Raw genomic sequence first — 18,582 nt, forward strand, 5'->3', positions numbered from 1 at the left:
TCTGGGTGTGTGTGTGGGGGGAGAACAAAGAAAGTTGTTTTGCATATTTCTAAGGGGAGCAAAGAAATGAGCATTTATAGAGTGCCTACTGTGTGCTGTGTACCGTTAAGCATCTTTTAATAGTTCCTCATTTGAATCTCAGGACCAGGCTGGGAGGTGGGTAGTCATCATGCCTATTTCACAGATGGGCAAACTGAGTAACCGTTAACAGTCTAAGAACTTTGGCCAAGGGGCCGGAGCTGAGTTTGACCTGGGGTCCTCCTGACTCCCCGATTGCCCAGCGCTTAGTGACCCGTGGCGCCCTTTGCTGCTTTTTGGGGGGGGGCGGCAAGTGCTTTTCTTTGGTGATTTTTTTTCCTTGCTTCTCAATGGGTGGGGCAAAGGGAGAATATGCAAGTAAAGATGAAATTAGACTGAATTTAAAGAGAGAGCAAGGTTCAGGCCGCCTGCGCAGTCACGCGCGGGGAGGGGCTCTGTTTGAGTCTGCGGAGTTCCAACTTCCGCCTCGGGAGTCGGCGGGGCTCGGTGACGGAAGGCGGGGCCGACTCTGTTGACGTCCCCACGCCGTCGGGCAGCGGCGGAAGCACCTGTGCGTGGGCATCAGCGCGGGCCGTTTGGGAGCCGGTGCCGAGGAGATCTCACGCGCGAGCTTCCGATTCCTGCCGGGTGTCCGGGGCCCGCTATGCCTTTGCCCGGGCCGCGAGTCGTGGGTCTGTTGGCCGCGTGGCGGCCGCTGTTCCGGGGCCGGCTCCTGCTGGTCACCAACACGTTGGGCTGCGGGACGCTCATGGCGGCCGGGGACGGGGTGCGCCAGGCCTGGGAGCGACGGGTGCCCAAGGGCTCCTCCGGGCCGCCCCAACCGATGGACCTTCGCCGCACCGGTGAGCCGTGCCCCCTGACCCTGACAGCGGGATACCTCTGACCTCTGACTCCCAGAGACGTGACCTGCACCCAGGCCGTCTCCAAATTGGGGTAATCCCAGCCACTTCCCCCCATCCATCCATACATCCCTGGCACTGGAGCAGCCCCTATCCCGGCTCTCCATTTCTGAACTCTAGCAGACCCTCCCCCCCAAGAAGCTTGCAGACACCCCTGCTTCTTCATCCCCAATAGCGCTGACCCAGGCCCCCTCACCCAGCCCCCATTTTAGGCCCCCTCCTGATCCAACTTCGGGAAGCAGCCCGGTGGCACGATGGATAGAGCGATGGGCTTGGAGCCAGGAAGACCTGAGTTCAAATCCGACCTCCGACACTCACTAACTGTGTGATTCTGGGCAAGTGACTTCGCCTCTGCCTTAATACCCTGGAGAAGGAGATGGCAAGCCATTGCCACATCTTTGCCAAGAAAACCCCATGGACAGTACTGGCGTGCTTTGGTCCCCAGGTTCCTCACTCTGACTTTTAAACCCCTTCCCAGCCTGCCCACCCTCACCCCTCTGCACTGTTCTCACACCTTATGGGCTCCTTTCCCTCCCCCCAAGTTCTTGGATGCAGTCAGTGATCCTAGCACCCAAACCCCGTGCCTAGAACACCTCCCCTCCTCATCTCTGCTGTCCTAGTTTCCTTCAAGTCACAGCCTAGTCCTCCCTTTCCCTGCATTCCCTGTGAGACACCTGTCACTTGATCCTGTCTGTGTCGTTGGCCCATAGTTGTTTTCGTGTTGTCCCTCTCATTGAACTTTGAGCCCCGTGACAGCAGGGACCATCTCTTGCCTTTCTTTGTATACCTAGTGCTGAGCAGAGAGAGACCCTGGCGCACAGTAGGCCCTTAGTGAATGCTGGTTGCCTGGCTGTCTGACTGGGGAGCTCCTTCAGCCTGACCCAGCCCTTTGGCCTTGGAGGCAACAGTGGGAAAAACATACCGGATGTGGAATCCAAAGATGAGACTGAATGCAGACTCTGCCACTAGTTACCTTTGTGACCCCGGCCATGTTGGTTTAACCTTGGGCTTCAGTTACCACGTCAGTAAAATGATCGAGGTTGGATCAGATGCCCTCAGAGGGCCCTTCCAACTCTGAATCTGTGCTTCCCAAAAACATGTCCAGGACCCCCGCAGAGTACATTTTGCTCCAGCTTTGGATACCTGTCCTTTCCTACCCTCAAGCACTCCCTCCCTGAACCCCATTGCTCTGCTCCACCCACCTCTAACACGATCCCTCCCCTCCCCCCTCATCCCCCTGCTACTTCCCTCCCCCCAGCCCATTTCCCAAGAGCACTTAAAGGGACTCCTGGTGCCAGTCCCTGAGCGGCAGTTTTCTGCTTTTTCCAGGGCATGACTTGGCCCTGGTTTGAGGGAGCCCAGCTCCCATCCAGGCGTCTGGTTCCATCCCCTTTCTCTTTCCTTTCTACAGCACGCATGTTTGCCATGGGTTGTAGCATGGGCCCCTTTCTGCACTACTGGTACCTGTGGCTCGACAAACTCTTCCCCGCCATGGGATTTAAAGACATTCGAACCATCCTGAAGAAGGTGCTCCTTGACCAGCTGGTGGCATCCCCCATCATGGGCTTGTGGTACTTCCTGGGTAGGTTGTGGTGACTCTTACCATTGTAAAGCTCCCTGTCAGAATGATCCTCACTACAAACGTGAGAGATGCTCACGTGCCCTGTGATGCGGTTCAGACTGTCATTCTGAAGATAGGGAAAACCTTACAGATATGGCTTTGAGATAAGTGATTCATGGGGGAGGGGGCTGACCTCTCCCCCATGAATCAAAGGAGAGAATCGATAAAATGGAGTTGGTCTTGTTTCGAAATTGAGGGGGCCAATTAGAATCTTTTTTGGCGGGGCAATGAGGGTTAAGTGATTTGCCCAGGGTCACACAGCTAGTAAGTGTCAAGCGTCTGAGGCCAGATTTGAACTCAGGTATTCCTGAATCCAGGGCCGGTGCTTTATCCACTTCGCCATCTAGCTGCCTGCACCCTTAAATAGGAAACACAAACCTATGAACCAAGGGGAAAACATCACCAAGAGAAAATAAAAGTTTTGTTAAAATGTAAACCAGCAAATGTAAGAGCAGATAGCAACAACTAGAATACTTAATTTTTTTAAAAAGGTAAATTCAGAATAATTGGTCAGTATTATGCTTAGGTCAACTTTTTATCTTCTCCAAGGTGTAACACAGAGGGTAAAAGAGGTGATTGTGGAGTGAATGAATACATGATGGTGAGGAGGTGAAAAAACAACCAGGATCCGAGGAAGTGAATGCAAGGAAGTTCCTGGTCCAAGAACAGGTCAGAGATTTAGAGAAAGAAGGGAGGTGAATGAATCAAAAGGGCAGTAGTAGGGCAGCTGGGTGGCGCAGTGGATGAAGCACTGGCCTGAATTCAAATCCGGCCTCAGACACTTACTAGCTGGGTGACCCTGGGCAAGTCACTTAACCCTCATTGCCCCCCCCCCCAAAAAAAAAGGGCAGTAGTGCAGCAGATGTTTGTACAGTTGATTTAAATTCACATCTGGTATGTTTAGGACACCTTGTTTTCAGTCATTTTAGTCGTGTCTGACTCTTTGTGACCCCATTTGGCGTTTTCTTGGCAAAGATCCTAGAGTGGTTTGCCATTTCTTTCTCCAGCTCATTTTATAGTTGAGGAAACTGACTTGCCCAAGGTCATACAGCTAGGAAGTATCTGAGGCTGCATTGGAACTCAAGTCTTCCTGACTATAGGCCTGTGCTCTATCCTTCTTGCCACTTACCTGCCTGGGATACTTCTAAGCTCAGGGAAATAAGGAAAGTATAGTTATGGAACTCTCATTTTAGGGGCAATACAATAAGCACTCAAATAACTCCAGTAACAAATAGATCTCAATACATACATAAGAGCGCTACAGCCTTGTTCTTGAGTTCTTTCAGGGGAGGGGATGTATTTTCTGAATAAGGAGATGCTTCATGGAGATGACTTGGTTCTGGGCCTTAAGGAGTTCATAGATTTTTTGTTTGTTTTGTTTTGTTTTTTGGTGAGGCAGTTGGGGTTAAGTGACTTGCCCAGGGTCACACAGCTAGTAAGTGTTAAGTGTCTGAGGTCAGATTTGAACTCGGGTCCTCCTGAATCCAGGGCCGGTGCTCTATCCACTGCGCCACCTAGCTACCCCTTAAAGAGTTGATAAGATTCCAGTCAGCTGAGGCCAGGGACCTCTGTGATCCAAGTCATGGGGATACAGGCATGTGATGTGGGCATGGTGGGGACTCGGGAGGCCGAGCTTTGTAGAGGGAGCAGGAGAAGAGAAAAGGGGGTGGGGAGGATGAAAGCAAAGCAGTGACCAGAGGTATGGGATGAGGCAGGTGTTTTCTGGCATGGCCAGTGGCCTGATGTATTGGCTTGACAACACGTTTGTTATGAGGGGAGTGGAGAGATGTAAAAAATCAACCAAAACAGGACGAACACCAGTGACGTTTGTGACGAAAAGAAAGCCAGTGTGGCCCCAGCTTTTCCAGTTGTCCTTGGGAGGCATTAGGGAGTTATCCCAAGGCTTTGTGAGGGGAAGCCATATAGCCGCACTGAGTTTACCTCAGCAATCATTTATTGAGTACTTGCGGTTGTACAAGGCTTGGGTCATGAGTAAGGAAAATGAGTCTGACAATATGAAGGATGGAAGGGATGGAGAGAGCCACGGGGCAAGGAGTCCCATCCTGTGGAACTAGAAACACTAATGAGAATAGCAGCATTTCTGTGGCTCCTTCAGCTTTGAGACATTCTTTGGCATTGTTATCTTACTGGCTCTTCACACCCCTGGGCTCCAGGTGCTGTCATGGTGCTTATTTCATAGAAGAGGAAACTGAGGCAGAGAGAGCTTCAGTGCCACTTTCCTTAAGGGGGCTAGAGCTAGGAAGCATCTGACCTCCTATGTTTCTGACTCCAGGGCCAGGGCCATACCCACTGAGCCGCTCAGCGGCCTCCGCTCTAACTGTAGGGAGGCAGAAGATTAGGGAGGTTGGCCCCTCAGTGGTCAGGCGGGCACTGCAGATGTGCGCTCAGAGGGATGTTTTAGGAAGGTAATGCTGGCCACCTGTGTCAGAGGGGGGAAGCCTGTAACCTTAGAGCACACCCCTTTAAAGAGCTCATCTTTGCTGTCTCCCCACAGCCTCCCACGGAAAGTGCAAAGCCTTCACTTTGGTGTTCACACCAGGCTTCCTGATCCCCAGTTGAGAACTCTATACTGCCCCTTAGGTCTTGTCCCCAAGCTACCTTTATTTAGGACAACCACCGGGAGCTGTCCACGAGGCAGTTGGACGAGCAGGACTGGATCTCTGGGAGTTTTCTGTCTAGGGGTGGGTGGTTAATGTCCAGAGAAGAGATGAGATCTCAGGAGAGTCTAGGGAGAAGAGATCCAAGGACTCAGTTTTTTTGTTTGTTTGTTTGTTTTTAGTGAGGCAGTTGGGGTTAAGTGACTTGCCCAGGGTCACACAGCTAGTAAGTGTTAAGTGTCTGAGGCCAGATTTGAACTTAGGTACTCCTGAATCCAGGGCCAGTGCTCTATCCACTGTGCCACCTAGCTGCCCCTAAGGACTCAGTTTTGAGCTTTGGAGAATACTCTAGTTTGAAGACGGATCAGAGCAAGAGAAAGATGGGGAATGGGGCTGGTGCTGGGAGGGAGGTGGGCATCTTCTCTGGATTCTTCTTCCCCTTGCGGAGTTTCAGGGATCCTAAGGGAGCTTGAGAGCCAGCCAGGAGCATATTCTCTGCTCTGGGCTTCTGTGGGTCTGGGCTCCTTTTAGCCATCAACAAAGGGCAGAATTGACTACGAGCCCATAGTCAAGGTGACCATGTGTGTGGTGGCACTTGCTTGCAGTCCCTGCTGCCTCCAGAGTGGAGGGTGAAGCTGGTGGATCTTGAGCTCAGGAATTCGGAGCTGCAGTAGTGCCTGAGTCTGGCCTGGATGGGGGTGTGTGGGCCCTGGGAGTACAGGCCCTCAGGCTGCCTAAGGATAGTCTCACCGGCCCAGGTCAGAAATGGAACAGGTTGTTTCTGGGTCCAACAGCAGCAACAGGGCCTGGGCCTGGGAGTGACTGCTGCATGCCCAGCATGGGCAGGATAGACTCAGAGAGAAGGCAAGAAAGAGAGGATGTGTCCAGTAATGTGTCCTGTGATCCCCCGCAGGCAGCTCTGGGGCTTCTGAGAAACAGGGGCAACCAAGAGTTTAGTTAAAGGGGAATGTTAAGCAGCTGTTGAGGTGAGGGGATTCTGGCAAGAAGGTCATGGTGGGGGGGCAGCTAGGTGGCACAGTGGATAAAGCACCAGCCCTGGGTTCAGAAGGACCTGAGTTCAAATCCAGCCTCAGACACTTGACACTTTGACTGTGTGACCCTGGGCAAGTCACTTAACCCTCTTTGCTGGGGGGGGGGGGGTCATCTGACTGATAGTGTGTGAGGGACACTTGAAGGCCCAGAGTGGGAGATTGAAGACCGAGCAGCTTCAGCTGGGTGGTGAGGGTAGAAGCCATGTTCTCAGGGCTTCCATGGACACTACGGAGGGCTATTCCTCCTCTTCTCCTTAGTTCCCAGCTCTGGTTGGGAGGCCTAGAAAGGTGACTCTTCTGGGCCTGGGCTCCCCTGAGCCCTCTTCCTTCTTCCTCTGGGCTGCCTCCAGGCAACTCCTCCTCCTCCTCCTCCCAACCTTTGCTCATTAAGCAGCTACTCTGGGGGGTACAAGAGGCTTCTGGTAGAGCTCAGGCAGGATTTCTGTGGGCCCAGAGGGAAGTGTGAAGGGGCTCTGGAAGCCAGTGCCCAAGCACACAGTCTCCTGCGCTGGCACGGGGGCCTGCCTTCTCCCAGAACTGGGGCTTCCTGGTCACACACACCCTCTCCTAACCTTCTCCAACCCTCTTCTCTGGCTGCAGGGCTGGGCTGCTTAGAGGGCCAGAGCCTGGACAAAACCTGCCAGGAGCTGCAGGAGAAGTTCTGGGAATTCTACAAGGTAAGCTCTCCATGCACGCCAGCCTTGTGGCTCTCCTTCCTGACAGTTGCCCAGCAGGGGCAGATCCTGGGTTTGAGAACTCAGGTCCCTTAGAAGACATTTGCTTCAGCCTCCTCATTTTACAGTCTCTGGCCCCTTAGATGAATTAGAAGAGGCTTAAGCTGGGATTTGAACCCAAGACTTCTAATGCCAAATCCAGTGTTCTTGCCACTGAGCTGCACTGCCCGATAGCAGTGTAAACTTAAACTCAGCTGCATCCCCAGATCTCCTCTGTCCAGAATCATCTTGGTGAGGCACTGAAGCACAGGCCTAGGGTTGGGGCCCGTGCAGGAGCTGCTTCGTCAGGCCTGGGCTGTCCAGGAATTCTGTACTTGGCAGTCTTCTGGGTTCAGTTGGAGAACACCTGGCCCCCCAGATCTGAGCCTTGGAGACAAGTCATTCTCCCTCTGGCCGCAGTTTCCTCTTGTGTCAATGGAGGGATTCGACAGCACGGCCTTTGAGGATGCTTCCTGCTTTGGAATTCTCGGAGCTGGCTCTAAGCAGAGCTTTTCCCCTGGCTTCCGGGCATGAGAAACAGAGCTTTGGTCCCCAAGTGAGTGTCAAGAGAGTGGCAGTGACTTCCTTGCTCTGGCGCCTGCTCTCGTCTATACTGCACAGAAAGGGGCCTGACGGAACTCTGTTTGACACAGGCTGCCTTTCAGATCAGCCTGGGGAGGGGAAGCATTTGCCAAGTGTTCAAGGAGGGCAGACCTGAGTCTGAATCCTGGCTGAGCCTCCTGTGACGCTGGGCAAGTCTCTGCCCTGGGCTGAGCCTCAACTTTCTCCCTCTCTCAAGTGGACATACTAATATCTGGGACACGAGGTTACTTTGAGAGCAGGGACCCTTAAAGTGTTGAAGGACCCAGGATTATTCCCAACACTCCAACCTGGGGGCAGCTCCAGGAGCAGGGCCTCCCATTCAGGGCCTCCAGTCCAGCCTTTGACAAGCAGGTCTCTTAGACATGTCAGTCTCTTCTCCCCTCACCAGGCTGATTGGTGTGTGTGGCCAGCAGCCCAGCTGGTGAACTTCCTTTTTGTGCCTGCCCAGTACCGAGTGATGTATGTCAACAGCGTGACCTTGGGCTGGGACACCTACCTCTCCTACCTAAAGTACCGGGTGAGTCGTGACTGTCCCTTGCTCTTGCGCATTTCCAGTCATCAACTGTTGAGTTGGGGCAGGAGGCGGCCAGACTCTAGGCCCATCCTCAGGGGCCCTGAACTGGCCTTCCCAACGGAGCCTGGCCAGGGAAATGTATGAGGAGGGGGGAGGTCAGGGCTCCTGGAGCCAGGTACAGAGCTTTGGGCTTTTCCATTGCAAGGCTTTAGCAGTGGTGGGCTCTGGTGGAGAAGATTGTGCAGGCCTGGGAGGGTAGGCTTCAGTTCTGTGCCCCTACTTCCTCCTCCCAGTTCTGCTTAACACCGGAACCACTGGCATGGGCCACAGGGCAGGCTGTCAGATTGGACAGAAGGCACTGGCTACGGATCCTCTCCCTTAGCTTCTTTTCTCCCATCCGTGGAGAGCCTTGGACTCAGGGGGGGTGGGGGTGGGCATGGGGTACATCCCCTGGGGAAGGCAGCATCCGTGGAGGGGCCCAGGAAGCCCCCTTGCCGAGTGCTGCCATGCGTGACGAATGGAGACTGACTCAAGTGTTTCTCTAACCCACCCACAGGACCGGCACCCTGGCTGCATGGGCCTCACCTCCCGCACTGACTGAGTCAGGACGAGGATCTGAGCACTTGGCAGCGGTATTGCAGCGGGCCCAGGCAGGGGTATCTGGGCCTGGGCCTAGAGCAAGGCAGTGGCCACCAGCTCTCTAAACACAACTGGACCTTCCAGACCTAATCACAGATTGCCATTTAACTTCTTAACTGACTTACTGTATCCAGGAGAGAGAGAGGAGTACGAGCAGAGTGCAGTCAGACCTGGAGTCAGCCCGCCACACTGTGCCAAGTAGGATCCTCCCGCTCTGGGGGATCTCAAAGCACTCGAGCCCCTTGGAGGGGCCCCCTTTGTGCGTCATTCACAAGGCCAGTGCCTGCTTTGAAAGCAGTATGATTAGGCGAGCCTCTTTTAACACTGGACTCCAGGACGTCTAGGTTAGAGTCCTTGGGATTGAGGGCCCACGCAGGAACAGACAGGTTGTTGGCCTTGGGTTTCCCTGACCCCAGATCAGAAAGTATAAATCCTGGCGGTCCTCAGTCAGCTCTCGACCGGGGCCAAGGCCAGAGGGTTCATTGCTGGGGCTTGGCAGGTGAGCAAGACCAGACCTGGGAGATGCTGGGGAATCCGGAGCTCCTTTGGTCTCCTTGTCTTGGCCTTGGGTAGGAGGCTTGTTCTAGAATGGAAGATGACTTGGCCTAATAAAGATTCTAATCCTGAGGGGCCGTACTTGTGACTTGGGCGTGTGCACCGTCTCATGAGGGCAGAGTAACTCTGAGAGCTTTGGGGAGAGCAGCCTCTACACCTCCAGCCGACCGGGCTCAGCAGGATTTTATTGTTCTCACGACACTTTTGTGATACAGTGATTTAGGAAACAACCTGTTTGACACATGTCACATGGGCACAGTACAGTGTAGCCGTCCCCAGAAGGTCATCAGGAAAACCACACCAAGAAGAGCTTTTGCTAGGTTAACGGTCAGGGATCTGCGTGGGTACACGCCCCTCACTCCCCCCCCCCACCCCCCCCCAAATGAAAAAGAAGTGATACTGGAGTTTGGTTGCTGATACAGTCACTAACTCACATTCTCCACGGGAAACAATTATACAAACACATGGGAGCAGACAACCTGCAGGAAACATGCTCCTTGGTGCCCCCCCTCCCCTTTAAAAAAAAAAAAATGTCCCAGGATGTGGAAGGGGAGTTAGGGCCAGACAGGGCCCCTGTCCAAGGTATTCTTAGTAAGTTAAGCCAAACGGCCAAACGTACCAACAGTGGAGCCAGAGCAGGCCTTGGAGAGCATGAGACCCAAGCCCTTCATCTTGTACAAACCTGAGCAGGCCCAGAGAGGTCACAGGAAAGGTCAGGGGCTCCCAGCCTGCTTCTGTCAGCCAGCCCCAGAGACAGTAGGAGGAATGGCTTGCTATGAGGCGGCTGTTACACGGCCCCTCTGTCCCTTAGGAGTTATGCCCTGAAATGCTGGATTTAAGAAGTGATGATAAACAGACACCAAGTGGCTAAAAGAAATCCGTGGGTACAAGTCAGCACAGCATGGAACACACCAGGACCACTCACTAATCCTATGTACAGGGTTCAGTCTTGGATATGTACAAGTAGGAAGACAGCACAAGGAAGAGGGAAATGGATTTCTACAAGGAGCAGGGGCCAGGAAGTAAGGAGGGGCCTAGCAGCTGGGAGGGAATGGAAGGAATGACCTGTGGGTGGCCCAGTTCTCCCCCACTCTGTTTTGGGCTAAGGAGATTGGCCTATGGGAGACCAGGAAATGGAGTGTGACAAGGGTTGGGGATGGAGAGATGGGCTTCAGCAAGTGGGGCATGGTCCCTTTAACAAGTCTCCAAATAAATAAATAGCTTAATAAATTAAAATAAGTTACAGGGATAGAAGCTCCTAAGAGCTAAGAGGGAGAGACTAAGGGAGGGAGGAGGCTTCAAGACATCCTAGACCCATCCTTCCCCATGAGGCCCCACTCTCCCCATGGGCTCTGGGCCCTGTGGCCCTGGAGTGAGGGAGTGGGGGGGCACACAAGGGGAGTGACCCATCAGGGTGGGAGAGCAGGAGGGGGAATGCTAGTGACCACCAAGGAGAGGACAGAGCCTGGGCCCAGGGCCTTAACAGGCACAGTCCTGGTGTGGGGGTGCCTGCTGGTCTGTGAGCTGGGGGCCCTGCTTGGCTCCAGTCACGGCGGGGTCAGCTGTGTCCAGAGACTCTGACATCTTCTCACAGATGATATCCACCAGGCGCTCAAAGGTCTGTTTCACATTGATATTGTCCTTGGCGCTGGCCTCAAAGAACTCAAATCCTGGCAGGAAGGAGAGAAAAAGGAACTGTGAGCCTAGAGTGGCATCCTGTTAGGGCTATGCTCCGTTCCCCACTACTCTGCATTCCCACCTAACGGGGCTGGCTACAATGGGGGGTGGCAGACTTGGCGACTATGACTGGTTCCCCATGACCTCCCTTGTATCCCTGAGAGAAAGGACTATGGAATCTCAGAAAGTTAGAGCAGAAACGCCTTGAAATAATTTAGAATAATTTAGGGGATCTGAACTGTGTGTGTGTGTGTGTGTGTGTGTGTGTGTGTGTGTGTGTGTGTGTGTGTGTGTGTGTGTGTGTGTGTGTGTGTGTGTGTGAGAAAAGACAGATTTGAGGAGCTCTCTGAGTTTGGGTTTTTGAATATTTTGATAACTATATACTCGGTTTTCTTTGTAATCTTATGTATTTTGTTTTATTCTTTTAAAAACATTCTTCTGTGAAGAGGCCCAAGACTTCACTGGACTGCCTGCTAGAGGGGTCTAGGACACGAGGGATTAGAGCCCTTGGCTTAGTCCAGCACACTGGGAACAGGAGGAAATGGATCCAGTGGGAAGAGTGGCTAAGGCCTTGCAATGTTCCAACTGGATTTGGCCCCCAAGTCTAGACTGGAAGACCAGTGCCCTTCCCACTGCACCACATCCTAAGGGAGGCCCAGAAGGGAAGTCACTGACTCAAGGATCTGAAGCTTTGTTCACTCCCCTGGCCTCCAAGCCCCTTCCTCACCCAGGTGCTCCGCCAGCTGCCGGCCCCTCTCGGAGGAGACAACTCTCTCATCCTCCATGTCACACTTGTTTCCCACAAGCAGCACCTGTGCGTTGTCCCATGAGTACGTCTTGATCTGGGTTGACCTGGCAGACATGGGAAAGAGGGGGGGTCAGGGTTGGGGAAAAGGGCAGAACCCTGCTTGCTCCCAGAGCTGGCAAGGAGGGCCCATCCAGAAATGCCAGACCCCAAGGAGCATCGGTGGGCATGCAGCTCACCAGTCCTGTACAGCATTGAAGGACTCCTCATTGGTGATGTCGTACATGAGGATGAAGCCCATGGCCCCTCGGTAGTAGGCTGTGGTGATGGTCCGGTAGCGCTCCTGCCCAGCTGTGTCCTGAAGAAGAGTAGAGAGGCTGAGTGGGGCCCAGCTCTTCCTACCCAGATAGCTTTCCACTGAACTTTGATCACCAGTGTTTTTGTTTAGGCTGCATTCTGGCTGCCTTCTCCTTCTCCTTGATGGCCTTATCTCTTTTTTTTTTTTTTTGCAGGGCAATGGGGGTTAAGTGACTTGCCCAGGTTCACACAGCTAGTAAGTGTCAAGTGTCTGAGGCTCGATTTGAACTCAGGTCCTCCTGAATCCAGGGCTGGTGCTTTATTCACTGCACCACCTAGCTGCCCCGATGGCCTTATCTCTTACCACTTGCCAAACTTTTGCCCCAGCCAGGCTGCTGGCAGAGGCACCAGTGCACTCCCCAGCACTCCATGTTTCCTCCAGAGCTCCTCCCTGCCACTCTTTACCTATCTGAGATCCTTCTGGGCCCAGTTTAAAGGCTACCTCCTCCCCGAAGTCTCCCTGCCTCTGACCCCAAACCACCTTGAACTTTGCCCTCTCTGGATTCCAGCCCTGAGCACACAGACCCTTGGTTTGGCCCTGGCCCCATCCATACTGCCTGAGGATCCACAGGGAACGTTGGCATTGGGAGGCGCCTAGAGAAAGCCCCATTTTACAGATTTGAAAAAGGAAAGGACTTGGCAAAGGCCACACAGTCAATGGTAGAGCCTCCCACCCAGGGCTCTGACCAGGCTTTTCTCACTGCATGTCTGGGGATTCATACAATCATTAAATCTAAAGCTGAAACAGGGGCCTCTGAGGTCATCATATCTGACCCCCCTGAGGCCCAGCCCACAGTGAAAGGCTGAGACAGGATTTGAACCCAGGTCTTTTTGACTTCAAGTCTAGCCCTCTGCTATTCCTTCTCCATCCACCTCCACCCCCAGCATTCCAAGACCATGCCATCGTTTCTAGGGCTTGAAAAGCTATGAAGCCTAGTCAGAAACCCCTGGTCAGTGCTGGGACTGGGATCAAGCTCTGGCTCCAGTACTATTGTCCAACTAAGGAGAAAACAGACTCAAAAGAGGAAATTTTGCCAAAGGTCACTCCCTCCTGCTAGTAAATAGGACTGCAACTGAGATCTGACTAGATTTAGGGCTATTTCTACTTCATCTGGACTCCTGGCAAAGAGCTAGAGATATTTCACTGACAGAACAGAGCCTAATATCTGTTCTAATATCAGATGGGCATCCCTCAACTTTCTCCACATTCCACACACCAGCCCTCAGCCCAGTGTAGCTTACTTAGCACAGGCACTTAATAAATGTGTATTGCCTGACTGTGACTGACTGCTTGCCCCTAGGGGATAGAACTAGAGGCAATGGGTGGGAATTCTGGGGAGTGAGATCTCAGTTCAGTATAAGGAAGAATTTGCTAATCGCCCTAGCTGTCCCAAGCTATTGATTGGGGAATGGTACAACAACTTGTAGTGTATGAAGAGGGAATATTGTTATATGGTAAGGAATGATGGCTATGAGGAATTTGGGGAAGCACAGGAAGACTTGTATGAACTGATACAAAGGGAAATAAGCAGAACCAGGAGAACAACAGACAAGGATGATCCAAATGGAAGCTCCAATCCTGAGTAATTGTTTTTATTTATAGTTTTGTTTTTGGTTTTTGCAGGGCAATGAGGGTTAAGTGACTTGCCCAGGGTCACACAGCTAGTGTCAAGTGTCTGAGGCCAGATTTGAACTCAGGTCCTCCTGAATCCAGGGCCGGTGCTTTATCCACTGCGCCACCTAGCTGCCCCAATCCTGAGTAATTATAATGACCAATCTTGGCCCCAGAGAAGAGATGAAGAACGATCCCTCTTCTTACAGGAAAGAAGAGCAGGACTTAGGTTGCTTAAGTCACTGTGTTGCTGGTTTTGCTTAATTTTTTTCTTTGTTACAGGGGAGGGGTCATTGACAGAAATGGGAAAGGGAACATATTAGTCTTGGAAATAGAAAAAGACATCAATAAAGGTCAACCCCTAAAACAGAATGGGAAGCCTTGGGGGCCTGATGAAGAGGAAGGGCAGGGGCTGTGGGGGAATTCCTGAGTCAGCTGGTGGTACAGGGGATAGAGACCTAGGCCTCAAGTCAGGAAGACCTGAGTTCCAATTCAGTTTCAGACACTTACTAGCTGTGTGACCCTAGGCAAGTCACTTAACTTGGTTTCCTCAACTATAAAAAAAGGGTGTAACAATAACACCTGCCTCCCAAGGGTGTTGTAAAAGAAAGAATATTTGTTTTTAAAAAAGCACTTAGCACAGTGACTGGCACAGAGTAGACACTTCATGCTTCCTTCCTCCCTGCTTTAGCACCTGGAATAAGTGATAGGGACAATAGCCTCACAGATACAATCAGATGGCACCTTAGTGGTCATGCAACCCCTTAATTTTACAGACGAGGACAATGAGTCCCAGCAGAAGTTAAAGTGACTTGCCTGTGTTCCCGTGGGTAGGAATTGACAGCACTAGGATTCATGCTAGCCAGGGTCCTTTTTCAGCCCTAGGATTTTATGCTTTTATGAGGATCCCTTTGGATGAACCAAGTGGATGAGATCCCCAACCCACCTCACCCCCAGCCAGTGGAGCACTGGCAGAACCTGGTTTGTCCTGTCTCCTAAGGCTCTGCTCCATCTTACCTGAGGTCCTGGCTCAGGGATGCCTCAGCCCCTGCCCCCTTGCCCTGCCCAACTTTTGGTTGCCCCCCCCCCCCCATCCCGCCAGTCCAAGCTTACCCAGATCTGCAGCTTGATCCTCTTCTCATTGCGATAGATGGTCTTCACCTTGAAATCTATGCCCACCGTGCTGACAAAGGCTGGGGTGAATGAGTCATCAGCATACCGGAACAGGAAGGACGTCTTCCCTACACTGCTGTTCCCAATGATGAGAATCTTGAACATGTAATCAAAGTTCTGATCGGAGGATTCCTTTTGTCCATAGCGGGAGTCCGTGGCTGATGCCATCTGTAGGCAGGAGAGGCAGAGGCCCCAGGGGTTGGAGTTGGAGGGTTTGGGTAAGCTATGGGGAGAAGCTGATCTCTGGGCAGAGAGAGAGAGGGTAGTCCACAGGGTGGGGATATGCTCGGATGTGAAAGTACTTTCCTGACAACTCCTTGGAGAAACTAGTGAAAATATACTATTTTGGGGTAGGGGGCAGCTAGGTGGAGCAGTGGCCCTGGATTCAGGAAGACCTGAGTTCAAATCTGGCATCAGACACCTGACACTTACTAGCTGTGTGACCCTGGGCAAGTCACTTAGCCCTTATTGCCCCCCTCCCCAAAAAAGAAAATATACTAGTTTTACAAGTGGGGAAACTGAGTCTCAGAGAGGGATACTCGCCATAGGCAGTAGAACTAGTTAAGGGATGTTCCCAGAGGCAAGACAGGATAGTGAATGGAGTGCTGGACTTGGAGTCAGCAAGATCTGTGTCAGATCTGACCTTTGACACAGCAAGTCAATAAACCTCTCTGAGCCTCAATTTCTTCATCTGTAAAATGGTGATAATCAAAGCGTCTACCTCACAGGGTTGTTATGAGGATTAAATGAGATAATACAGTTTTGCAAGCCCTGAAGTGCTAGATAAGTGTTAGCTGCTGCCTGCTGCCACAGTGTAAGGATCAAAGGAGAAAATGGATGGAAAGGATTATATCCATGTCAGCCATCATCACCACCACCATCATCATCATCAGACTAGGGGGGCTCCAGCCCTGCCCTCTTGATTCTGAGAACAATGTGCTTTCCCCTAAATGACAGAGCTTCATTTCCTTATAGCTGAAGCAGGAGATGAATGCTAGCTATTATCCAAGTGCCAAGAAAGGGGTGGTCTGGCTACTACTCAGAGACCTTGGGAAAGAGAGATTGGGTTGGGGGAGGAAGAGGGAGAGGTTCTGAAACCTAGTAGGTCCCCCTTGTTTTCCCTGGTCCCTCAAGGCTTCCCCTGAGGAGGGGTTTCTGGGTAGGAACCCCAGCCTGAGAGGGCTCTAGCTGGGCCCTGATTCATTTTCCCTGCACCAGACCTTAAGAATGGGCCCTGGGGGCGGCTAGGTGGCGCAGTGGATAAAGCACCGGCCCTGGATTCAGGAGTTCCTGAGTTCAAATCCGGCCTCAGACACTTGACACTTACTAGCTGTGTGACTGTGGGCAAGTCACTTAACCCCCACTGCCCCGCAAAAAAAAAAAAAAAGCAAAAAAAAAAAAAAAAAAGAATGGGCCCTGAACAATCAGGATGGAGGAATCTTTTGCCCTGTATAGGAACCAGGGTGGACAGCTCTGGGTTCTGCTTTAGGCAACTCTAGGATATAGTAGGGTAGCCCTGAGGGCAGGATGATTCTAGAACCTTGGACAAGGCAGGTCTAGAACCCTAGGCAGGGCAAGCCTACACTTGGTGCAACTTCTATCAGCCCTGAAGAGTAACTCCATCCTCTCCAGTCCCCTCCAGGAAGCGCAGGGATGTGTCAGGGAGAGAGGGAGAAAGGGAGAGAGGAGGAGGCGCTCTGCGCAGCCTCAGCCCCGCCTCTCCATCCATCATTCAAGCTTTGGCCTCCCAAGGCCCTGCAGGGCTTTATTAAGGAAACTGAAGCAGTCTCCCAGCTCCGGCCCAGACCCCTGCCCAGTGCCGGCCCGGGAACCATCTCTCCAGTAAGGGGAACTCTCAGCACCTTGGACCGGTTGAGGAATGGCACACACACATCCACACATCCATACATAGCAGATTTAGGGGCACCCAGGACACAAATGTTCTCTCCATCGAGGCCGGGCTGAGATCGGGGAGCACCGTCAGGTGATAGCGGGTCGAGGGCACTTAGAGACTCCAACACGGACGCACAGATACACCCGTACCCAAAGACTTACACACCCGGACCCACAGTCACGGGGATGCCCTCATGCTCACCACACAGAAATGACATGTAAAGAGGCAGACACATGAAAGACACGCACACTAACCAAGACACACACAAGAAACACACGCATACCTAGAGACACACAAACACGCAGCCGCACACCGGCAGACACTCCTCCAAATCCTAATCCCCCGCCCCACTCCGTGCCCAATCACACCGGGAGGGGGCTGGGAGGCAAGAGGGGGGAGGGGAGCAGATGGAGTCCCCCCCATCCCCCCCGCCCCCAGGAAAGGATGCGGATCCCTTGGCGCCGGATGGTCCCCAAGACACCTCCCTACTTAAGTCAAATGAAGGTTACTGGGCACAAGGCGGGGGCCGGGGACCCAGGGAGGGGTGGGATGCAGGAACCAGCCCGGGATGGGGGGGGGGGGCTGCATAGACCTCGGAGGAGAGGCGGAATTCACAGGATGAAGGGGAATGCACTCACCTGGCGGCGGTGATGCACAGCCCAGGTTGGGGGTGGGGTGGGGGGAGACCCGAAGGGATTTAGGGCTCCGGTCCCAGGAGTGGCCCCCTCTGCACTCACCTCGCCCTAGCGCGCAGTCTGCAGCAGCCTGGCTCCCTTGCACCAATGCGGCGGCGGTGGCTTCGGTGGCTCTGGAGGCTCCGGCGGCTCCGGTGGCTCGGGCCCCTGCAGAACCCAGTGACGTCCTGCAAAGAGCGGGGCGGGGCCTCCCATGCAGATGAGCCGCTGACGCACGGGCGCGGACGGGGCGGGGCCTCGCATGCAGACCCTTCTCTAAGGGAACGCCCCCTTAGCACTGAATACACGGGCGTCGGGCAGAGGGCGTGGCTTCTTGCCATTCCCAGCCCCCGTCCCTCTGTCCAATGGGAGAATGCTCCTTGTCACGGATGGCCAATCACTGTTTGTCCCCTCTCCTTTGGCCCCGCCCTACCCCGCCCTGCTGGTGGGTGGGGGTGGGGAGAGAATAAATGGATAGGAATGACTAGGGATCAAGGCTTTGGGGATGCTGGGTTGCGGAACCGGGGGAGGTGTGTGGAGGGTGTGTGCCTCCTCCTGGGTTCTGAGCCCTACCCGAGGCCTTTACCCCCCCCCACCCGTGTCTCCCTCCTCTAGACCCCCAAGAGAGGAGGAAAAAGATACTGCTTCTACGGGAGAGGCGGGCAAACCGACCTGACCTCAGGGGAAGAAGACAATTAGCTGGCCACGAGTCATCCTGGGAGCGGGGGTGCCTACCTCCCCCACAGCACCTCCCCTCCCACAACCGTTCACACCCCCACCCTTCCCCCTCCAAAAAATCCTTATTTTCAGGAGCTGTCACGGGGTGGGGCGGGGGAGACAGATGGAGCCTCCCGTTGAGGGGGTGGGGGGCGGGCAGGGAGTCTGAGAGGGCCCTGCAGCCTCTCAGGGAGAAAAGGGGGAGCTAAGAATAGCTTCCCTGGGGCGCTCTCTGTCATCGGGGGAGTGAAGGAGGATGGGAGAATGTTATTCTGTGGAAAAACTTCTCCTAGGAAACCAGGAGGGGATAGGGAAAAAGAAGAAATGATTTACCCAGAAGAGGGTCCTGGATGGGAGAGCTGTGACCCTTAGAACAACTTTGATCAGTGAGACTCAGTGAGCAACTCGCTGCAGGCCCATCCTTGCTCTCTAAAGGACCCCCTAGCCAGTATTTTGTCCCATCTGTAGGAGTGAAAGCCC

General features: G+C 53.3%; 2 protein-coding genes across 2 annotated transcripts; one reads left to right on the forward strand and one right to left on the reverse strand.

Moving 5' to 3' along the window:
• Positions 1 to 537: 537 nt before the first annotated feature.
• Positions 538 to 9,325, forward strand: MPV17L2 (MPV17 mitochondrial inner membrane protein like 2). The gene is made up of 5 exons (XM_043979006.1): positions 538 to 881; positions 2,350 to 2,520; positions 6,830 to 6,906; positions 7,934 to 8,062; positions 8,616 to 9,325. The coding sequence occupies exons 1-5, from the start codon at positions 683 to 685 to the stop codon at positions 8,658 to 8,660; spliced, it is 621 nt and encodes a 206-aa protein (XP_043834941.1). The 5' UTR covers positions 538 to 682; the 3' UTR covers positions 8,661 to 9,325.
• A 93-nt stretch (positions 9,326 to 9,418) lies between these two features.
• Positions 9,419 to 17,604, reverse strand: RAB3A (RAB3A, member RAS oncogene family). The gene is made up of 5 exons (XM_043978255.1): positions 17,449 to 17,604; positions 14,758 to 14,985; positions 11,915 to 12,033; positions 11,658 to 11,782; positions 9,419 to 10,923 (listed from the first exon to the last, which is right to left on the reverse strand). The coding sequence occupies exons 2-5, from the start codon at positions 14,983 to 14,985 to the stop codon at positions 10,733 to 10,735; spliced, it is 663 nt and encodes a 220-aa protein (XP_043834190.1). The 5' UTR covers positions 17,449 to 17,604; the 3' UTR covers positions 9,419 to 10,732.
• Positions 17,605 to 18,582: the final 978 nt, after the last annotated feature.

Source organism: Dromiciops gliroides, chromosome 1 (assembly GCF_019393635.1).
Source record: "Dromiciops gliroides isolate mDroGli1 chromosome 1, mDroGli1.pri, whole genome shotgun sequence".
Lineage (NCBI taxonomy): Eukaryota > Metazoa > Chordata > Mammalia > Microbiotheria > Microbiotheriidae > Dromiciops > Dromiciops gliroides.

Excerpts from the sequence above, each read along its gene's own strand:
- MPV17L2 (XM_043979006.1), top strand. The coding sequence starts at position 683 with ATGCCTTTGCCCGGGCCGCGAGTCGTGGGTCTGTTGGCCGCGTGGCGG. Across the intron at positions 882-2,349 it reads GATGGACCTTCGCCGCACCG|CACGCATGTTTGCCATGGGT; the intron begins GTGAGCCGTGCC and ends TCCTTTCTACAG. Across the intron at positions 6,907-7,933 it reads AGTTCTGGGAATTCTACAAG|GCTGATTGGTGTGTGTGGCC; the intron begins GTAAGCTCTCCA and ends TCCCCTCACCAG.
- RAB3A (XM_043978255.1), bottom strand. The coding sequence starts at position 14,985 with ATGGCATCAGCCACGGACTCCCGCTATGGACAAAAGGAATCCTCCGAT. Across the intron at positions 11,783-11,914 it reads TTCAATGCTGTACAGGACTG|GTCAACCCAGATCAAGACGT; the intron begins GTGAGCTGCATG and ends CATGTCTGCCAG. Across the intron at positions 10,924-11,657 it reads GCAGCTGGCGGAGCACCTGG|GATTTGAGTTCTTTGAGGCC; the intron begins GTGAGGAAGGGG and ends CCTTCCTGCCAG.